Source organism: Pituophis catenifer, unplaced genomic scaffold (assembly GCF_029215685.1).
Source record: "Pituophis catenifer annectens isolate HBS135680 unplaced genomic scaffold, rPitCat1.0.hap2 SCAF_3, whole genome shotgun sequence".
In the NCBI taxonomy this organism is placed as follows: domain Eukaryota; kingdom Metazoa; phylum Chordata; class Lepidosauria; order Squamata; family Colubridae; genus Pituophis; species Pituophis catenifer.
Window position 1 is genome coordinate 200176516 of NW_027256883.1, and position 17694 is coordinate 200194209.

Sequence of the window (17694 nt, forward strand, 5' to 3'; positions counted from 1 at the left end):
TGTCTTTGCCTAATCCTGGCAATAAGTTAACTACAGGGAGTCCCCAACTTTCAACCACGGGTTCCCATGGAAGCTTCATGACACTGCAGGGAGTAGGGCAGATATAAGAAACAGCAGCACTCCTGCATTTAGAAGAACCCAAAGAATTGTCCAACACTGTTGACTTTCTTGGAACTCTGAGAATGTAACATCTTAATAAGTATCACACTTACTACATCCAACTTCTCTTTCAGAGTCATAAACGTTGTGTTCCTTAAACATGATTCACAGAAAAGCCCAAAGCATGTATTTCAGTAGAGAGAAATTCCTCGATAATGGGCTCTAGCATGAGTCCAAAAGCTCAGAAGAGTAAATCTCTGGTTCCAGTGACCGCTCCATCAATGATGGCTTTCAAAAAGAGATTGGACAACCATTTGTCTGAATGGTAGAGGGTCTCTTGCTTGAGTAGGGTGTTGGACTAGAAGACCTCCAAGATCCCTTACAACTCTGTTATTCTGTTTAATTATGGACTGTGGCTTTGACTAAAAGTAGCATGAATGCAATACCAACAGCACTTAGACTTATATACCACTTCACAGTTCTTTATAGCCCTCTCTAAGCAGTTTACAGAGTCAGCATATTGCCCCCAACAATCTGGGTCCTCATTTTACCCACCTCGGAAGGATGGAAGGCTGAGTCAAACTTGAGCCTGGTGAGATTTGAACTGCCAAATTGCAGGCAGCCGGCAGTCAGTAGAAGTAGCCTGCAGTACTGCATTCTAACCACTGCGCCACCATGGCTCAGTGGAGGGCAGGGAGGGAGGGAGGGAGGGAGGGAAGGAAGGAAGGAAGGAAGGAAGGAAGGAAGGAAGGAAGGAAGGAAGGAAGGAAGGAGAGGGAGGGAGAGAGAGAGAGAGAGAGAGAGAGAGAGAGAGAGAGAGAGAGAGAGAGAGAGAGAGAGAGAGAGAGAGAGAGAGAGAGAGAGAGAGAAAACATGCCAGAAGGCCTTATATATTCCACTTCTTCAGTTAGATGCTTGGAAAATATATGTACTGGCTATTTTAGAAATGGAGTTTAAATTTTCTATAAAATTAACTGATCTTAAATTAAAACTAGGTATGTCTTATTTTTGTAGGTATTGCAAGTTTCCATGAATGTATATATCCTGTTGTTGTGTCTTGTTGATTTTTTTGTGCGTCATCCAGCCCTTTAACTCCTGTCTCACCTTGAGTGTGGCCATATGCCGCCTTCCTCGTCATGTTCTCCTGGTAGCAAGAGAAACCTGGCATGAGTTTCTACAACAAACCTCAGTGGTTCTAATTTTAGGTTTGAGTATGTTTCTTGGTATGTGCTTGAACTGTTTGTGGTCTTGGCCAGGAGTTAATCAGTAACGCTGTGAAAAGCTCCCAAGCTCCCATTCAGAGGGTAGATCTGATGTGTGTTGACTGTTTCAAGATGGATGTTTTGCATAATTGCATTTCAGATGAAATGCTCTTCTGGCGTTTAGAGTCGTTATCTCTGGCTGCCTTGGATTCCCACACGCTTTAAACAGAATTGCAAAACAGAGGAAGTTCATACTTTCATTTTCAAAACATGAAAAATCAAAGAACAGCCTTTTCAGGTATCAGTCTTGTACTTTTAACACATTATGATGCATCTTTAATAATTTAGCCAGAAGATAATTTCATCACAAAATTGGTGTGTTCTTTGGTCAGAAAGAAACATAAAACTCAATCAATTTAGCATATCAATATATTTTTCTTCACCCAAACATGTAATCCAGACTTAATTCCAATAATTGCTCTTCTTCTAGGAAACTTCTGGCTTGCCATTTCTGTTTGATAATTTATTTTCTCCAGTTTAAGGCTTCCATCAACCCGCTTTTCAATCAGGAAAGGTTTGGGATTTGGGTCACATTAAATTAATATCTATGCTTGATGTAAGAAGAATTGTAAGTTTTATTCTAAGCATAGGCACTGGAGATAACATCCATTATTCCTAAGAAGCATAGCCAGTGGTAAGAGATGCCAGGGGTTGTCATACAGTAATATTTGAAGTGCTGCAAATTATTTAACTTGGTTACAAGGTTTGCTTGATTAGGGGAAAAGATATGAAAATCATGTTAGGGCAGTATCTGAATTGCTATGGTTAGGAATGCAGAACAGAAGCTAGATTCAAATTGCTAAAACAAAATGGACATCCTACACATCTAACACAAAGGAGGTGCGGAAGCTTTCAGACACATAAAAATATGTTTATTATGTGGAATATAATTCTAAAGAAATTACGGAGACATTCCTGGGCACAAATAGCTTCTACCTTTGGCTCTCTCTGGCTTCTCTATTCCTGCAGCAGGCTAAATATAAATTTGTTTAAAGTGCAATCCATATGAAACCAGCGGTCTCTTAAGGATGAATAAAGCAATTGTTTCTGGTCTAAATTAAGTCTCCCACTACCCCATTCCTTAACAGTATTTACGGCTTAGTTGCCAACATTGGTTATTAATGGCTAAGGGCTGCTACTAAATAAGATGTTGAAACCACTTTTGAAGCTACTGTATTTAACAGAATAACAGAGTTGGAAGGGACCTTGGAGGTCTTCTAGTCCAATGCCCTTCTCAAGCAGGAGACCCTATAACATTTCAGATAAATGGTTGGCCAATCTCTTCTTAGAAACTCCAGTGTTGGAGCACCCATAACTTATGGAGATAACTTTATAGCAAATCGAGGTCATTCTTTTTTATCATTTAGGACAGCGGCAGAATCAATTTCAGATTTTTTTGTGGGGAGGGTTGTATATGTGTGGAGAAATATTATAATCGAGTAGTATAGTTGCAATCAGTTGTCTGTGATGAAAAAAATCTAAACCGGCTTACCAAATTCTGGGTGTCCACCAGATGTCAGGTTATTAGAAGGTTCTCTTGGGCAGCCCCAAATCCTTGAGAAAAGCCTTTTATACAAAAATCCATAGAACTGCAAAAGTGTGTTCCCTGATCTTATGATTTTGAGCACTATTACATTCACTTGGTGACCAGAGCTGACAACTCCAGACATCAGAATCACACTTAATACTGGAAAAGCCTTCTTAGAAGAGCCATGCCCAATCTGGTACCATCTAAAATCTTTTGCAACTTACTTCCAATAATTTTCCTCTTTTCTCCTGCTTTCTGGAAAGTTTGGAAGTTGTAGCCCTAATACTTTTGGGATGATGTCATATTAGGAATGGTTGACCTCAGTGGTGGGATTCAGCTGGTTCTCACCACTTTGGGAGAACCGGTTGTTAACTTTCTGAGCAGTTTGGCAAACTGGTTGTTGGACGAAATCATTAGGGCAGAGAACCGGTTGTTAAATTACTTGAATCCCATCACTGGTTGACCTGCAGAGATGCATGCAGCATGGATAATAAACTGCTCAGAATCGTAACAACAGGGAACAATCCTTGTGCAGTTTTGTGAGTTCTCATATAAATGGCTTTTCTTAAGGATTTGGGATGGCCCAAGAAAACTGTGTGATAAATGCCAAATTGGTACAGATGAAAAAATATTTCTGCCTCATCTAATGATTCTTGCCCATTGAGATGTGTGTGTGTATATACATACATACATGTGTGTCTCTGTGTGTGTGTCATGTAGAATGTAATAGATCCGTGATGGCGAACCTATGGCACATGTGCCACAGGTGGCACATAGAGCTCTTCCTGTGGGCACGCGAGCCGTCGCCCCAGCTCAGCTCCACCGCATATGCGCACGTGCCTCCTGCCTGCCAGCTGATTTTCAGGTCTCTGCCCGCGCATTCGCGGGGCATGTGGGAGATACACGGCATGCGTGAACGAGCACGGCGGGGTCACACATGCATTGCATTATGGATTATAAATGCAGGGAGGCCTACTAGGCCCAAAACAGGGCACGGTGGGAGTGCAGGGGAGGTTGCGTGCTCATGCATATGCGCTGGGGGGCAGGGTGCATGGGGGGGTTGCACACGCATTGCATTATGGGTGTGGGGGCGTGTGTGTGCTTTCAGCAAGCGACAACAAAAAGGTGAGCCATCACTGTAATAGATTGTACATATTAATATATATTGTATGCAGCTGCCCAAAAAGCCAATATAATCCCAGGCTCCCTCAATAGAGGGGTAGTATCAAGATTACATGAAATGTTGGTGCTGTTTTATACTGCTTTGGTAAGATCATATTTGGAGTACTGCATCCAGTTTTGGTCACCATGATGTAAAAAAGATGTGGAGACTCTAGAAAGAGTGCAGAGAAGAGCAATTAAGATGCTAATTTTACTGGACTGGAGGCTAAAGCATATGAAGAACGGTTGCAGGAACTGGGTATGTCTAGTTTGATGAAAAGAAGGACCAGGGGAGACATGATAGCAGTCTTCCAATATCTCAGGGGTTGCCACAAAGAAGAGGGAATCAAGCTATTCTCCAAAGCACTGAGGGCAGGACAAGAAGTAACAGGTGGAAGATTATCAAGGAGAGATCCATTCTAGAATTAAGGAGATATTTCCTGAAAATGAGAACAATTCATCAGTGGAATGGTTTGTCTCCAGAAGTTGTGGGTGCTCCGTGACTGGGGATTTTTAAAGAAGAGATTGGACAGTCATTTGTTCAGATTGGTACAAGGTCTCCTGCTTTTGAGGCAGGGGTTGAACTAGAAGACTTCTGAAACTCTGTAATTCTGTATTATCACTTTGGTTACCAAATACTGAAGAAGCAGATAGGGCTTCAGACAATTGAAGTAATACGTTAAGATCTGTGCAGTAATTGCATGAGTGATACAAAGAGTTTGGCACAGATAAGTACCATTTAATGGCATTTGGAAATCTGAAAGTAGGTGAGCCACAGAATGGCCACTTGGACAGAAGAGCTGCTAAATTAGTCGAAATATACCATTTAACCAGAAAACCTACTAGTGAAGATGTTCTCTGCCATTCCTTCTAGCCCCCTGGGATGCCCCTACCTCCACCAGTCTATTTTTAGCCATTTCTTCTGAAAAGGAATTAATAGAGCATAACGTGAAATGCTTAGCTACACTCAGTTACCTCTCTTTCTCTCTTTCTCTCTCTCTCTCTCTCTCTCTCCCTCCCTCCCTCCCTCCCTCCCTTTTTTTTTCTTTTTTTTTTTGATGCCCTTTCAGCTGAAACCTGTACAGGTCTCGGCCTGTAGAGGAAGTAAGAAGGGTGCTTGCTTGGTGATTTCATAAAAATAGGAATAGGGAGGCAGGAGGAAGAAAATTGAATAGAATAAGCATTTCATGCTTGACAACAGATGACCCCTGAAATCACTGCTGTCCTGCAAAAAAAAAAAAAAAAAAGCCTTTAGCATTGTGCCAGTGCATGTCTAAATGTAGAATACTTGACAACAGCCTGACATGTTACATAAACTTGAAAAAGGCCCTCCTATCATTCAAGGCAGAATAAATTAATCTGTGCCTATCAAAGAACAGACTATTACCTCATAGATATTGCAAAGATATATATATATATATATATATATATATATATATATATATATACCCTGTTTCCCCGAAAATAAGACATCCTCTGAGCACATGCGCTAAAATAAGCCTTCCCCTGAAGATAAGCCCTAGTGACGGCAAGAGGAGCCCCATCTTGTTCCATGTGCCTCAAAATAATAAGACCTCCCCGAAAATAAGATCAAATGCTTATTTCTGGATTCAAAAAAATATAAGACAGGGTCTTATTTTCAGGGAAACACGGTGTATCTCTCTCTCTCTCTCTCTCTCTATCTATCTATCTATCTATCTACCTACTACTACCTACTTATCTATATATATATATATATATATATATATATAGGAATAATTTTATACAGGATTAGAAGCTACACAATCAAAATCGAAAATTTAAGGAAAAAAGTACGAAAACAGAAAAGAAAAAGTAAGAAATTGTAAAAATCAAAGAAGAGAATGAAACAACCGGAAATAAAAATATCTAAGGAAATAAAAATACCTAAGAAAATTTCTAACCTGTTTTGCAGCAGTTACAAATATACTGTGGAGTCCTCGGTGCTGTCTGAGTTTGGTTGTTTTCTTGCACATGTTTCATTATCAAATCTCGTGTGGTGTTAGTGGTGTGGGGTTTGCAGTCTGTTTGTATACAGTGGCTAGCTATGTCAGTGCTTGTTGTGAGAGTGTTGTTTTGGTAATTCCTTGATTAGATTGGTGTTTACTGTTTGATTATTTGTCTTAGTTGGTAGTTCCTTGACTGAGGTATTGTTTAGTACTTGATAGTTGGTCTGGTGTCAAGCCCTGCTTATTTGGGTGCTGATTGTTGGCCAAGGAGGTGTTCTAGTCTTTTTGTTTCCTTTTTAGTTTTTTCAGTTTCTGATGATTGACTGTAAACATTGTTTATCTCTGTGTGCCTGCCGACAGCTGATTTGTCTGAGTACCAAGCTTCCAGAAAATCCGTAGCGGTTTTGGACTTAGTCTAGGATGTTCAGTTTCCCAGTTGAAAATACAGGTAGTCCTCGATTTTTCTACTATAATTAGGACCAGAATTTCCATTGCTAAGTAAGGTGGTTGTTAAATGAGTCATGCCTGATTTTACAAACTTTTTACAAACATGGATTGTTAAGTGAATCTGGCTTCCCCCGTTGATTTTGCTTGTTGGGAAGAGATCTGATCATTCATATCTTTCTTAAGTGGCATCTATGGATGTACATAGCAATTCATTGTCCTAGCTAGTCCTGGGGACACTTGTGGTTTGCCATGATCTTTGTGCTGCCTGGTATTTCTACAAGTGGTCCTCAGCTTACAACCATTCATTTAATGACCATTCAAACATATAACAGCACTAAAAATCATGAGTTAACTTATGACCAGTCCTTGCCATTGAAACCAGCGCAGCATCCCCCCAATCAAAATCTGGGCGCTTAGCAACCAGTGTGTATTTACCAAGTTTTGCAACATTTTAAGATCATATTATTATGATTAACGTATGGTGTTGTTACATTAGCCAGGACACCACAATGCTATTGCAGAGTAATAATTTGGCTGCCAATTTACCAGCTCTGTTGAAGGACATGGTCGTGTGCTTCCCAAGGTGTGCCACGGGAGGGCGAGCTGGCTTCGCACCAGAAAGAAAGACGAGTGCTTCTTCCTGCAGCGTCATCCTAGACCCCCTCCCTCCCCAGAGTGGCCTAGCAAATGGGCATCGGAACCAGGAAGGTCCAGACCTGGCAGGAATCTGACTGTCTGCACGGAGCACCAACTCGTCTCCCCACCGATGTGGTACCTATTTATCTACTTGCATACAACATGCTTTCGAACTGCTAGGTGAATAGAAGTTGAGGCGAGTGACGGGAGCTCACTCCACTACACAGTGCTAGGACTCAAACTCGAGGTCATATGATTGCCATTTGCAACCTTCCCACCAGCTTTTGACAAACAAAGTCAATGCTGGATTCACTTAATAACCATATGATTCACTTAACAATGGCAGTGGTCTGCTTAACAATGCGGCAAAGCAGATCATAAAGTCGCGCACAATTCACTTAACTTGCTTAGCAATGGAAATTCTGGTCACAATTGTGGTCATAATCAAGGCCTGCCTTGTGCAGGCTGGGGGATTCTGGGAGTTGAAGTCCACCCATCTTCAAGCTACCAAGGTTGAGAAACACTGTACTACATACTTATCAGAAGGGTTGGGTTTGTCCAAACGTTAAGCCGTCTGAAAAAGACGATCAAGGATTAACAGTGAAATTTACCTTTGTTCAGCATATGGAGCAAATGGGCTTGCTAAATCATTAAATCATAAATCATAAAATTGAAAAAATGAGAAAAAGAAAAGAAATTTGGACCCCAATGTCGAACCACCATGTAAACCTGAGTTAATCACCAAGAATTTCCTTTCCTTTTTAGCCTCTCAAAGTCTCCTGAAACCATGAGATGGGCACTAAATAAATGTAGTAGTAATAATAATAATAATGTTCCCAAACTTTCCAAAAACAAATGTCAGGAACTCATGAGGGCTTTCTAGTGTCATCATTTGCAGAACAGATAATAATTAAACATCCTCTCCCTGCATGTGTTAATGATGATCACTAGGGCCCCAATTTGAATGGAACTTGACCAGTGGTGGGTTTCTACTGGTTCGGTCCGGTTCGGGCGAGCCGGTAGCAACGATGGTGAGCTGAGAGTGAACCGGTTCTCTCTGACGGTTAGGTTGGCCCTCCCGCCCCCCCCTGCGTTATACATGTGGCAAAGCGGATTGCAGCGTCTCAGGTGTTCCCTAATATACTGCGCTTGCATGAAGCGAACTAGTGGTAACACCGGTTGAAACCCACCACTGAACTTGACTGACGTAAAATGAAGGAATCAAACAGGCTGAAGGAAACACCAAGGTTTAAAGAAATCCATGTGGCATTCCTGTTAAAGAGTAGTCTCTTTTGGTGAACATGTGAGGAACACCATGTCTGCCTGTCTATCATCTGTCTATTATCCATCTGTCTGTCTGTCTGTCTGTCTGTCTGTCTGTCTGTCTGTCTGTCTGTCTTTCTATCATCTCTTCTGTGCCACCCATCTTGCCAAGGTGATTCTATGTGGCTAACTGTCCTGCAATCATAATACCATTTAAAACATTAAAATATTAATACAATAAATATGAACATACATTTAAACATTCAAAGGAACTTTTACTTCAGAATACTTCTGAAGCCGTTGGCTGATTGTAAGTGTGAACAGGAGCTTCTATGTTGCATTATTCATGGCCCATGTCTTTCTAAGAATATATCAAGTCAATTATTCCGTGATTTCAATCATCTTTCTTATTTAAACCTCAGCTGTGTTGTTGCTTTCCCGTATCGCAGTTATGGCTCGACTTACTGTTTAGAGCAGGGGTGTCAAACTCGATTTCACTGAGGGCCCATCAGGGTTGTGTTTGAACTTGGGGGCCAGTATGGGTGTGGCTAGGGTGGGCATGGCCAGCTCGACGTCACTCATGTCGGGGGTGCCTGTGGTGGCCCAAATGCTCTGCCAGCAAAAAAGGGCTCCCGAGCTCCTGTTTTCGGCTGCGACGGCCTCCTGCAATTCTCTGCCAGCAAAAATGAAACTCGGGAGGGCCACACATGGCCCTCGTGAGCTCCATTTTTGGCTGCGACAGCCTCCAGAGGCACCATGGGCCAGTCCTTTCACTGTTTCCAGGGTGTCCCCGCGGGCCAGATCTTAAGCACCCCATGGGCCAGATCCGTCCCCCAGGCCTTGAGTTTGACACCCCTGATTTAGAGAAACAATCTGATTATACCTCTTTCTCTTTCCTCTTACAGGCTGGCCCATCATTTTATCTACCCTCAAGCAATTGTTCAGCCCAGCATGGTGATCCCAACTCCTGTCCAGTCCATCACTTCTCCTTACATAGACTACACAACTGCAAGCCAGGCCTACTCGCAGTTCACCACTGCTGCCTACGACCAGTATCCCTACGCTCCTTCTCCTGCTGCTGGCTTTGTGGGATACGGGTACACGGGCGCCGTTCCTCAACCTGCCACGGCTGCCGGTCTACCAATAGCAGCACCCACAACTTTTGTGCAGTATCCAGCGACACAGCTGCAATCAGACCGTATGCAATAGAAACCTATCTTCGGAAAGGCCTTTCTGGCTATGAAGGAATGCAAAGACATGGAAGGGGCCGAGAAAAACAAAGGAGAAAACAATAATTAATTTTTTTTTAATCAAGCTTTTGTAAAAAAAAAAAAAGAAAGAAAAATTGATCCTATTAGGAAAGATGCATATCAATACCTAAGCTATTTATAGTGTTACAGAATTTTTGAAAATATCCTTGCAAAAAAAAAAAAGACTTATAATTTACAACGAACGTTGGAAAATCTCTTTCTCCATCTTTCCCTCTCTTCCTTTTTATCGAGACAGATATTATTGCAAAGATGGACTAAAATGACTCCCCTGCGCTTAAAAAGGAAAACTGCAAACTCTTGAACATTTCATGGCAGTTCATTTCATCACCAGCCATTTTCTGCTTTATTACTTAAGTTGCTTATGTGCCATCCGATTCTTGCCATCTGTTATTTAGCCTTGTTGCAAAAGGTATTTGGAGAATACATAAATGGGGGGGGGGGAGGAGCAAATTTTGGGGTTCAAAGGGTGGGAGGATCCTTCCATTAAAAACTTTGTAATACTCAAATGCCTTACAGGAAAGAAAAAAAAGAGCCTATTTTAATATTTATTGTGATCTCTCTTTATTCACAGGAGCTGTGAATTGCAGGTGAAAAATATAGTAATATCTGCCTTGTCTAATACTCACACTTAAATTATTTGTGTGTTGGGGAGTTCTAAATTGCTTTCAACATGCAAAAGTAATATTGGCTTTAAGGACGGTGCAATACTCAAGTCGATGCACTGTATTTTTTCTTATTTGTAATTGTTACTCTTTTAAGATTATCTCAAAAAGTTTTAGGTATATTTTTAAAAGCAAGAAAAGCGAGGAGAAAAAAAATATTGAACACATTGTCTACTTTAATAGATCTTTTGTTTATGATGCTGCAGGTCTAGAGAAATTTTACAGTATTTATATAAAAGCTAAGCGGGGTCTTTGACCAGCACTGTTTTAGGCAAATGTCAGGAATAAATCTGAGCTCTGTTATGGTGTTACACACTTGAACAAGAGAGTTGAAAAAGTTACATTTTGACACCCAGTGAGTGGTGCAAAGTTCTGAATAGGTAAAAGGCAATGTAAGAAGTGCATTTTTATGAAGAAGAGCAATAAACTATTTTGAATTTTAAGATTGTGTTGTGCTTGGCTATCTTATGAAAAATCTGTTGGTTGGTGGGAGATATCTGTTGGTTGCTACCTCATTGGACTGTATATTCTGATCCTGTATATCAGTGTTTCTCAACCTTGGTAGCTTGAAGATGGGTGGACTTCAACTCCCAGAATCCCCCAGCCAACAGCGCTGGCTGGGGGATTCTGGGAGTTGAAGTCCACCCATCTTCAAGCTTCCAAGGTTGAGAAACACTGCTGTATATCTTGGATTAGACTGTCTATGGAGATTCTCAATCGTCCAGGTTATGATTGTCCCAAAAGTGCTTTTCAAAAGGTGTAGTCATAATTTGAGGGCTCCCTGAATGCTATTCCGGTTTTTATATACCGTAGTGGCCAAAATTGTGGAAACCTTTTGGGAAAAGTATATTTTCTAAAACTAGCTAATAACACCACTATTGTTTGGAGTAGTACCATAAAATTATATATCAATGGAAAGAATAATTTAATCAAGAATGCAATGCAACTTTATAACTTTTCATAACTTTTATGAAGGATTTGATATTAGAATAGCAGTTACAGTTTAAAGAAGAAAAGTGAAACACGTAGAAAAAACGAGATATACAAAAGTTATCAGCATAGAAAAAAAACAAAATATACAAAAATCATCACCATGTCAGTTAATAGTTGGGTAACCTTTTAGCATGAATTACAGCCTTACAACGTCTTCCCATGGAGTGAACCAAGTCTTTTAGTTCTACAGCTGTTACAATGTGAAACCAAGATCGAAGGATTGCTTCTATTAACTGGGTTTTATTGCTGGATCGCTTCTGACTAACAAGTTTCTTTAGTCGGCTTCATAGATTTTCAATTGGTTAAGGTCTGGGCTATTCCCAGGCCATTCCAGCAGTGGAATATGATTATCTTGAAACTCCCAAAAAAGTGGTCTTATTAGCCATCAAACCTCAAAAATACACTTTTCCCAAAAGATTTCCACAATTTTGGCCACTATTGTATTATACTAATGTTTTTTCAGGTCCAACCAGTCTCTTCGATTTGATGCAGAAATAGACCAACAATTAGAACAGAGCATCAGTTACAGGCTGTAAAGTTCATCCTACCTATAATACACATTTTAAAAGAATCTCCATAGCTCGGTTGGGGTCCAGTGAATTTGGGGGAGGGAGGCAGTTTTTACAACAGGAGAGCAGTGAAGAGGGAAATTTCTCCATGCGTTTTGTTGCTGGGATATTTTGATGGATGGGATTGTCAAAAGGCCATTCATGATGAACAGGAGGAAGATTATGCTGGAATGAAGAGAACAATGTAGAAGGAATGCTTATCAGGCAGTAACAGGGCATTCTGGCAAGGGCCTGAGATGGTTGGCAAGCGAGCCAGCTAATGGCTGCAGAGGAACTGTTGGTCAGCAGAGCTTCAAGTCATAACTTTTCAACAATTCTCTGGAATGGAAACTCCCAGCACAGCCTGGGCTGGCAAATAAAATGTGCTTTCATTTTTTTTACTTTAATCAAGATAAAATCTCCAAATCACGTCCAACTCTTGGAGACTTCATAGGCATAATCCTGCAATTTTCTTCCAGGGATTTTGATTTTTCATGACTTATGCTTCTCAGTCTGCGGTCCTGGGATTTCCTAATAGGTCTTCCAATCGAGTACCAACCCTGATTACTTCTAAGTTCATTCAAGGTTGTCTAGATCCTGCTGCTTGATGAGACAATAATGTTTTATTGTGGGTCTTTAAAATGAACATTAATAGATTTGCTTAATTGACACAAAAGTGGGGTGGAGAGAAATTGCTAATACTTCAGAAGTGGGGCTCAAGATTCAAAAGAATTTTGATAGACTTGAACGTTTGGCCCTATCCAATCAAATGTGGGGATAAATGTAAGGTTCTGCACTTTGATAGGAAAAAAAAAACCAGAGGAACAAGTACCAGGTATCACCTTGTTTAGGAGTAGCATTTGTGATCTGTGGTTTCTTTTTCTTTTTTTTTTATTGAAAAAGTTTTACAAGTACAAATTTTCCCATTCCCCCCCTCCCTCCCTAATCCTCCCTAGCCCTCCCCTCCTCCCATGACTTCCCCAAGGTGAAATCCAAATCCAAATCATATTGTATCATCATACTTTACCGCACATCTATTCTACTCCCTGTGTACTATACATTTCTACATGACATTGAACTATTCTATCCCCTGTATACTATACATTTCTATACAACCTTCAACTAAAAGCTATCTGGTACTTCCTAGTTTGATATTTATTCTGCACATAATCTATCCATTTCTTCCACTCCCATGCATAAGTCTCTTGAGTCCGGTCTTTTAAGTATGCTGATATCTTTGCCATTTCTGCAAAACTGGCCACCTTCAAAGTCCATTCTTCAATAGTAGGCATAACATCTGTGGTTTCTTAACAGAATAACAGAGTTGGAAGGGATCTTGGAGGTCATCTTGTCCAACCCCCGCTCAAGCAGGAGACCTAATACAATGCCAGACAAGCTGTCCAGTCTCTTTTTAAAAGCTTCCAATGATGGAGCACCCACAACTTCTGATAGCAAGCTGTTCCACTGGTTATTTGTTCTTACTGTAAGGAAATTTCTCCTTAGTTCTAGATTGCTTCTCTCTTTGTTTAGTTTCCATCCATTGTTTCTTGCCTTGTCTTCTGGTGCTTTGGAAAATGGGCTGACCCCTTTTCTTGCATTCCCTCAAATATTAGAATGCTGTTCAACCTAATTTGTAGTCTTGGTAGACCACAAATTAGGATGAGCCAGCATAGTGAAGCAGCTGTATGAGTTTGCATTAATAGAGATATAGTATCAATTTCATGGGAAGTGACAGCATTGCTCCATACTGCACTGGTCAAAGCACACCTGGAATGTTGTTTCTAGTTCTGCCACCATAATGCAAAAAAGGACAATGAGGAACTGGAAAGACTGCAAAGAACAGGGGTTTGGAAGCTAAATCCTACAAAGAGCAATTGAAACAACTTGGCATGTTTAGCCTAAAGGAGAGAAGGGAGACATGATAGCGTTATCAGAGTTTCTTGCAGAAATTAAATCCAGAAAGCACACACAGGTACACTGATTCAGCAGGATTGATTTAAATAAGAAACTTCTTTATCTACAAGAATATATATACAATACCAACAGCAGAGAACAGTTTCATTTCAGTTCACAGACAGGTTCAGGCAGATCACAAGGCAGGAGAGAACAGTTAGTTTCATTTCAGCAGACCAGACAGCATGCATAGACTGCTTAGTTTCAGTTTCAATTCTCTGCACAGACTCAGAAGCTGCAGACTAAGACATGCCCTTGCTCCAGTCTGTCTCAGCTCCCAATTGCCTGACTTAGTTGCTATGCCTATTCATTGGCTGACCTTGTTACCATGTCTCTGCCAGTTCATGAATAATCTGACAAGCGTACTTCCCACAGAAATTTCATAGGGAAGAAGCTGTGAATTTATTCCCCGTAGTGTTGGAGGCTTAAGCAAGAAGTGGTTGAAAGCTCTACAGTGAGAGATCCAACCTTGAAATAGGAAGTAATTTCTTGTCTATGAAGCAATGGAGCAGGCTGTCTCCTGAAGTTGAGGGTGCTCCATCAATGGAGGTTCTCAAGGGAAAACTGGGGAACCATTTGTCTGGTATGAAGATACCTGCACTGGGCTGGGTTGGACTAAAACACCCCCAAGATCGCTTCCGACCCAAATAATTTTATGATTCTATGTGTTATGACTATCTTGTATGTCACAGTGTTTACAGCATGACTACTATTTTGAGACAACCCAGGAGCAAAATACAGTACACAGAGGTCTTTCTTACAAACAGTGGTTTATATACACGTCATATATATATATGCATACATGTGCTAAGCAAAGCCAGACAATCAATCAGTCTTCTTCAACTCTACACGGAGAACTACAATGCATACACGAGGAGAGAGATACATGAGGAGAGAGAGAGAGAGACGCCCTCTAATGGCCTCCCTTATATAGACAGCTTCTTAACCCGGTTTCTTAAAGTGGCAGTAACCCTGCTGACTCATCCTCAGTCTTAAAGGGCTGGTCAGCTTTAAATCATCATTACCCTGACATTGTAAATAAAAGTGCATTCATCAAGAGGATTGTTTCTCAATTTCTCCTTGGTTGTGAAGGAATGTTTGAAGTGTACTCTCTGCCATCCACAGAATGTGATATTGTTAAAAAAAAATAATGCAGAAGGATCTCCATGACCAGCACCAAACCTGAGCAGCACCCCCAGAGAGAAAACACTAACAAAACTCCCTCTATTCTTCTCTACCCTCTTTGTATCCTGTATACTTTCTCGATTTCTCGATGAGCAATTTGGTTGTTCCAAACCAACCCTCCCATCTTTATAAAAAAAAAAAGCCTACTGAAATAATTTGAATTACAAAACTAATTTAAATGAAATGCCTCTCCTAGAGCAACAGGGGGAAGAAGAATAGTGTGTGCCTAATTTGTGCGTGTGCCTGCCACCAGATCGTGCCTGGAAGTTTCTGCTTTCTGCGATAGAATACTCTCGTTCTTATCTGTCGTTTTCCAGCTCATCGTAGGATGTGCCTGATCTCTGTCTGGTCAGGAGTTATAACATGAACAGACTAGCTTCTTTTAATTAATCAAAATGAGCATGTAAAAGGCAGAAACAAACAGCAAGGTAGTTGTCAGTCTGATACATGGCAGAATAATTCTGGAAATGATCATTTGAAAAAAATGCTCTTGGGGTCTAGAAGTAAATGCAAGATGGGATACTTTGTTACTGAAGATAGTTCTTGACTCCTCCTCCTCCTCCTCCTCCTCCTCCTCTTCTTCTTCTTCTCCGCTTCCTCCTCCACCTCCTTCTCCTCCTCCTCCTCCTCCTCCACCTCTTCTTCTTCTCTACCTCCTCTGCCTCCCCCTCCGCCTCCTCTCCTCCTCCTCCTCCTCCTCCTCCTCCTCCTCCTCCTCCTCCTCCTCCTCCTCCTCCTCCTCCTCCTCCTCTTCTTCTTCTTCTTCTTCTTCTTCTTCTTCTTCTTCTTCTTCTTCTTCTTCTTCTTCTCCGCCTCCTCCTCCTCCTCCTCCTCCTCCTCCTCCTCCTCCTCCTCCTCCTCCTCTTCTTCTCCTCCTCCTATGCCACCTTCTCCTCCTCCTGCCAAATCCATCATCGGATGTCGGTGATCATGTTGGCGATCCTATTTTTTTATTAACAGCCGCACAAAAAAGTGTTGCTGAGTTTTCCCCAAACCAGTCCCTTAGGTTTTGAAGCCATGACGTTCTTCTTCTGCCTGGACCTCCTTTGCCTTCAATCTTTCCTTGGAGGATTAAGTGAAGGATGCCGTATTTTTCTGGGTGTCGCATCACATGTCCAAAATATTCTAACTTTCACTTCTTTATGGCTTTGATGATTTCCCTTGGCTTTCCCAGGTGGCTTATCCTTGACTTACAACCATTCATTTAGTGACTGAAGTCACGGTACTGAAAAAAAGTGACTAATGACCGTTTTTCACACTTACAACCTTGTTCCCATGATCAAAATTGGAGCACTTGGCAACTGGCATGAATTTAAGACAAGGGTCACATGATCACCATTCGTAAGCTTCCCAGCTGGCTCCTGACGAGCAAAGTCAATGAGAGAAGCCGGATTCACTCAAGGACTGTGTGACTCATTTAACAACAGCAGTGATTCATTTAACAACTGTGGTTAAAAAAAAAGGTTGTAAAATGAGGCCAACTCATTTAACAACTACCTAGCTTAGCCATGGAAATTTTGGGGCCAATTGCGATTGTAAGTGGAGGACTACCTGTGCTTTTATGTTTTAAAACTTCCAGAGTACAGGTAGTCCTCGACTTACGACAGTTCACTTTGTGACCGTTCAAAGTTACAACGGCACTGAAAAAAAGTGACTTATGACCATTTTTCAGACCTTTGAAGCATACCCAGAATCATGTGTAAAAAATTCAGATGCTTGGAAACCGGTTCATACTTATGACCGTTGCTGTGTCCCAGGGTCATGTTGCGACATTCTGACAAGCAAAGTCAATGGGGAAGTCAGATTCATTTAACCAACGGGTTACAGACTGATCAACTTCAGTGATTCACTTAACCATTGTGGCAAGAATGGTCATAAAATGGGGCAAAACTCATTTTTGCTTGGTGGCAGCCTTGGTGCTAAAGTGCTGTTAAGTAGCACCACCTGCCTGCAATTACTGCAAGTTCAAATCTCACCAGGCTCAAGGTTGACTCAGCCTTCCATCCTTTCGAGGTAGGTAAAATGAGGACCCGGATTGTGGGGGCAATAAGCTGACTTTGTATAAAAAAGAACACCGCTTAGGGGAGGCCGAAAGCCCTACTAAGCAGGTATACACAAAAGTATGAAGGCTATTGCTTAAAAGCATTGTAAGCCGCCCTGAGTCTCCGGAGAAAGGGCGGCATATAAATCGAACCAATAAATAAATAAATATAAATAAAAAATTTTAACAAATGTCTCACTTAACAACAAAACATTTGGGCTTAATTGTGCTCGTAAGCCGAGGACCACCATTGTTTTTCTTCTCATTTGATTTCCTTAGTTTTCAGTTTCTTTTTCCATTTCTTCTTTGTTTCTTTGCTCTAAGTTGTGGGAGCTTCATCGCTGGAAGCTTTCAAGAAGAGATTGGACTGCCATTTGTCAGAAATGGTGTAAGGTCTCCTGCTTGGGGTGGGGTTTGGATTAGATGACCTACAAGGTCCCTTCCAACTCTGTTAATCTGTTAGTTAAAGTGGATTATGCATCTACCAGCCCTTGATAGGTTATAGATAGCTACCATGTGTTAAAAGGGATGTTCTGAGAAGAAAAAGGAAAGGCAATTTTGCATCTCCTCTTACCACTGCCCAAAAAACCCCAAAACAAAAGCAGAGAAGAAATTTTTCCAGTTCAAGAAATATATTTTATTTCCCTTTCCAATTTCCCCTTGCAATAGCTTTATCAA

At 41.1% G+C, this 17694-nt stretch overlaps 1 protein-coding gene across 1 annotated transcript in view; it reads left to right on the top strand.

Moving 5' to 3' along the window:
• Nucleotides 1-10024, top strand: part of RBM38 (RNA binding motif protein 38) — a 45311-nt gene extending 35287 nt beyond the window's left edge. Inside the window, exon 4 of the mRNA XM_070940075.1 lies at nucleotides 9269-10024. Coding sequence (XP_070796176.1) covers nucleotides 9269-9572 — 304 coding nt within the window. The 3' untranslated portion in view covers nucleotides 9573-10024. The remainder of the gene's footprint in view (nucleotides 1-9268) is intronic.
• Nucleotides 10025-17694: the final 7670 nt, after the last annotated feature.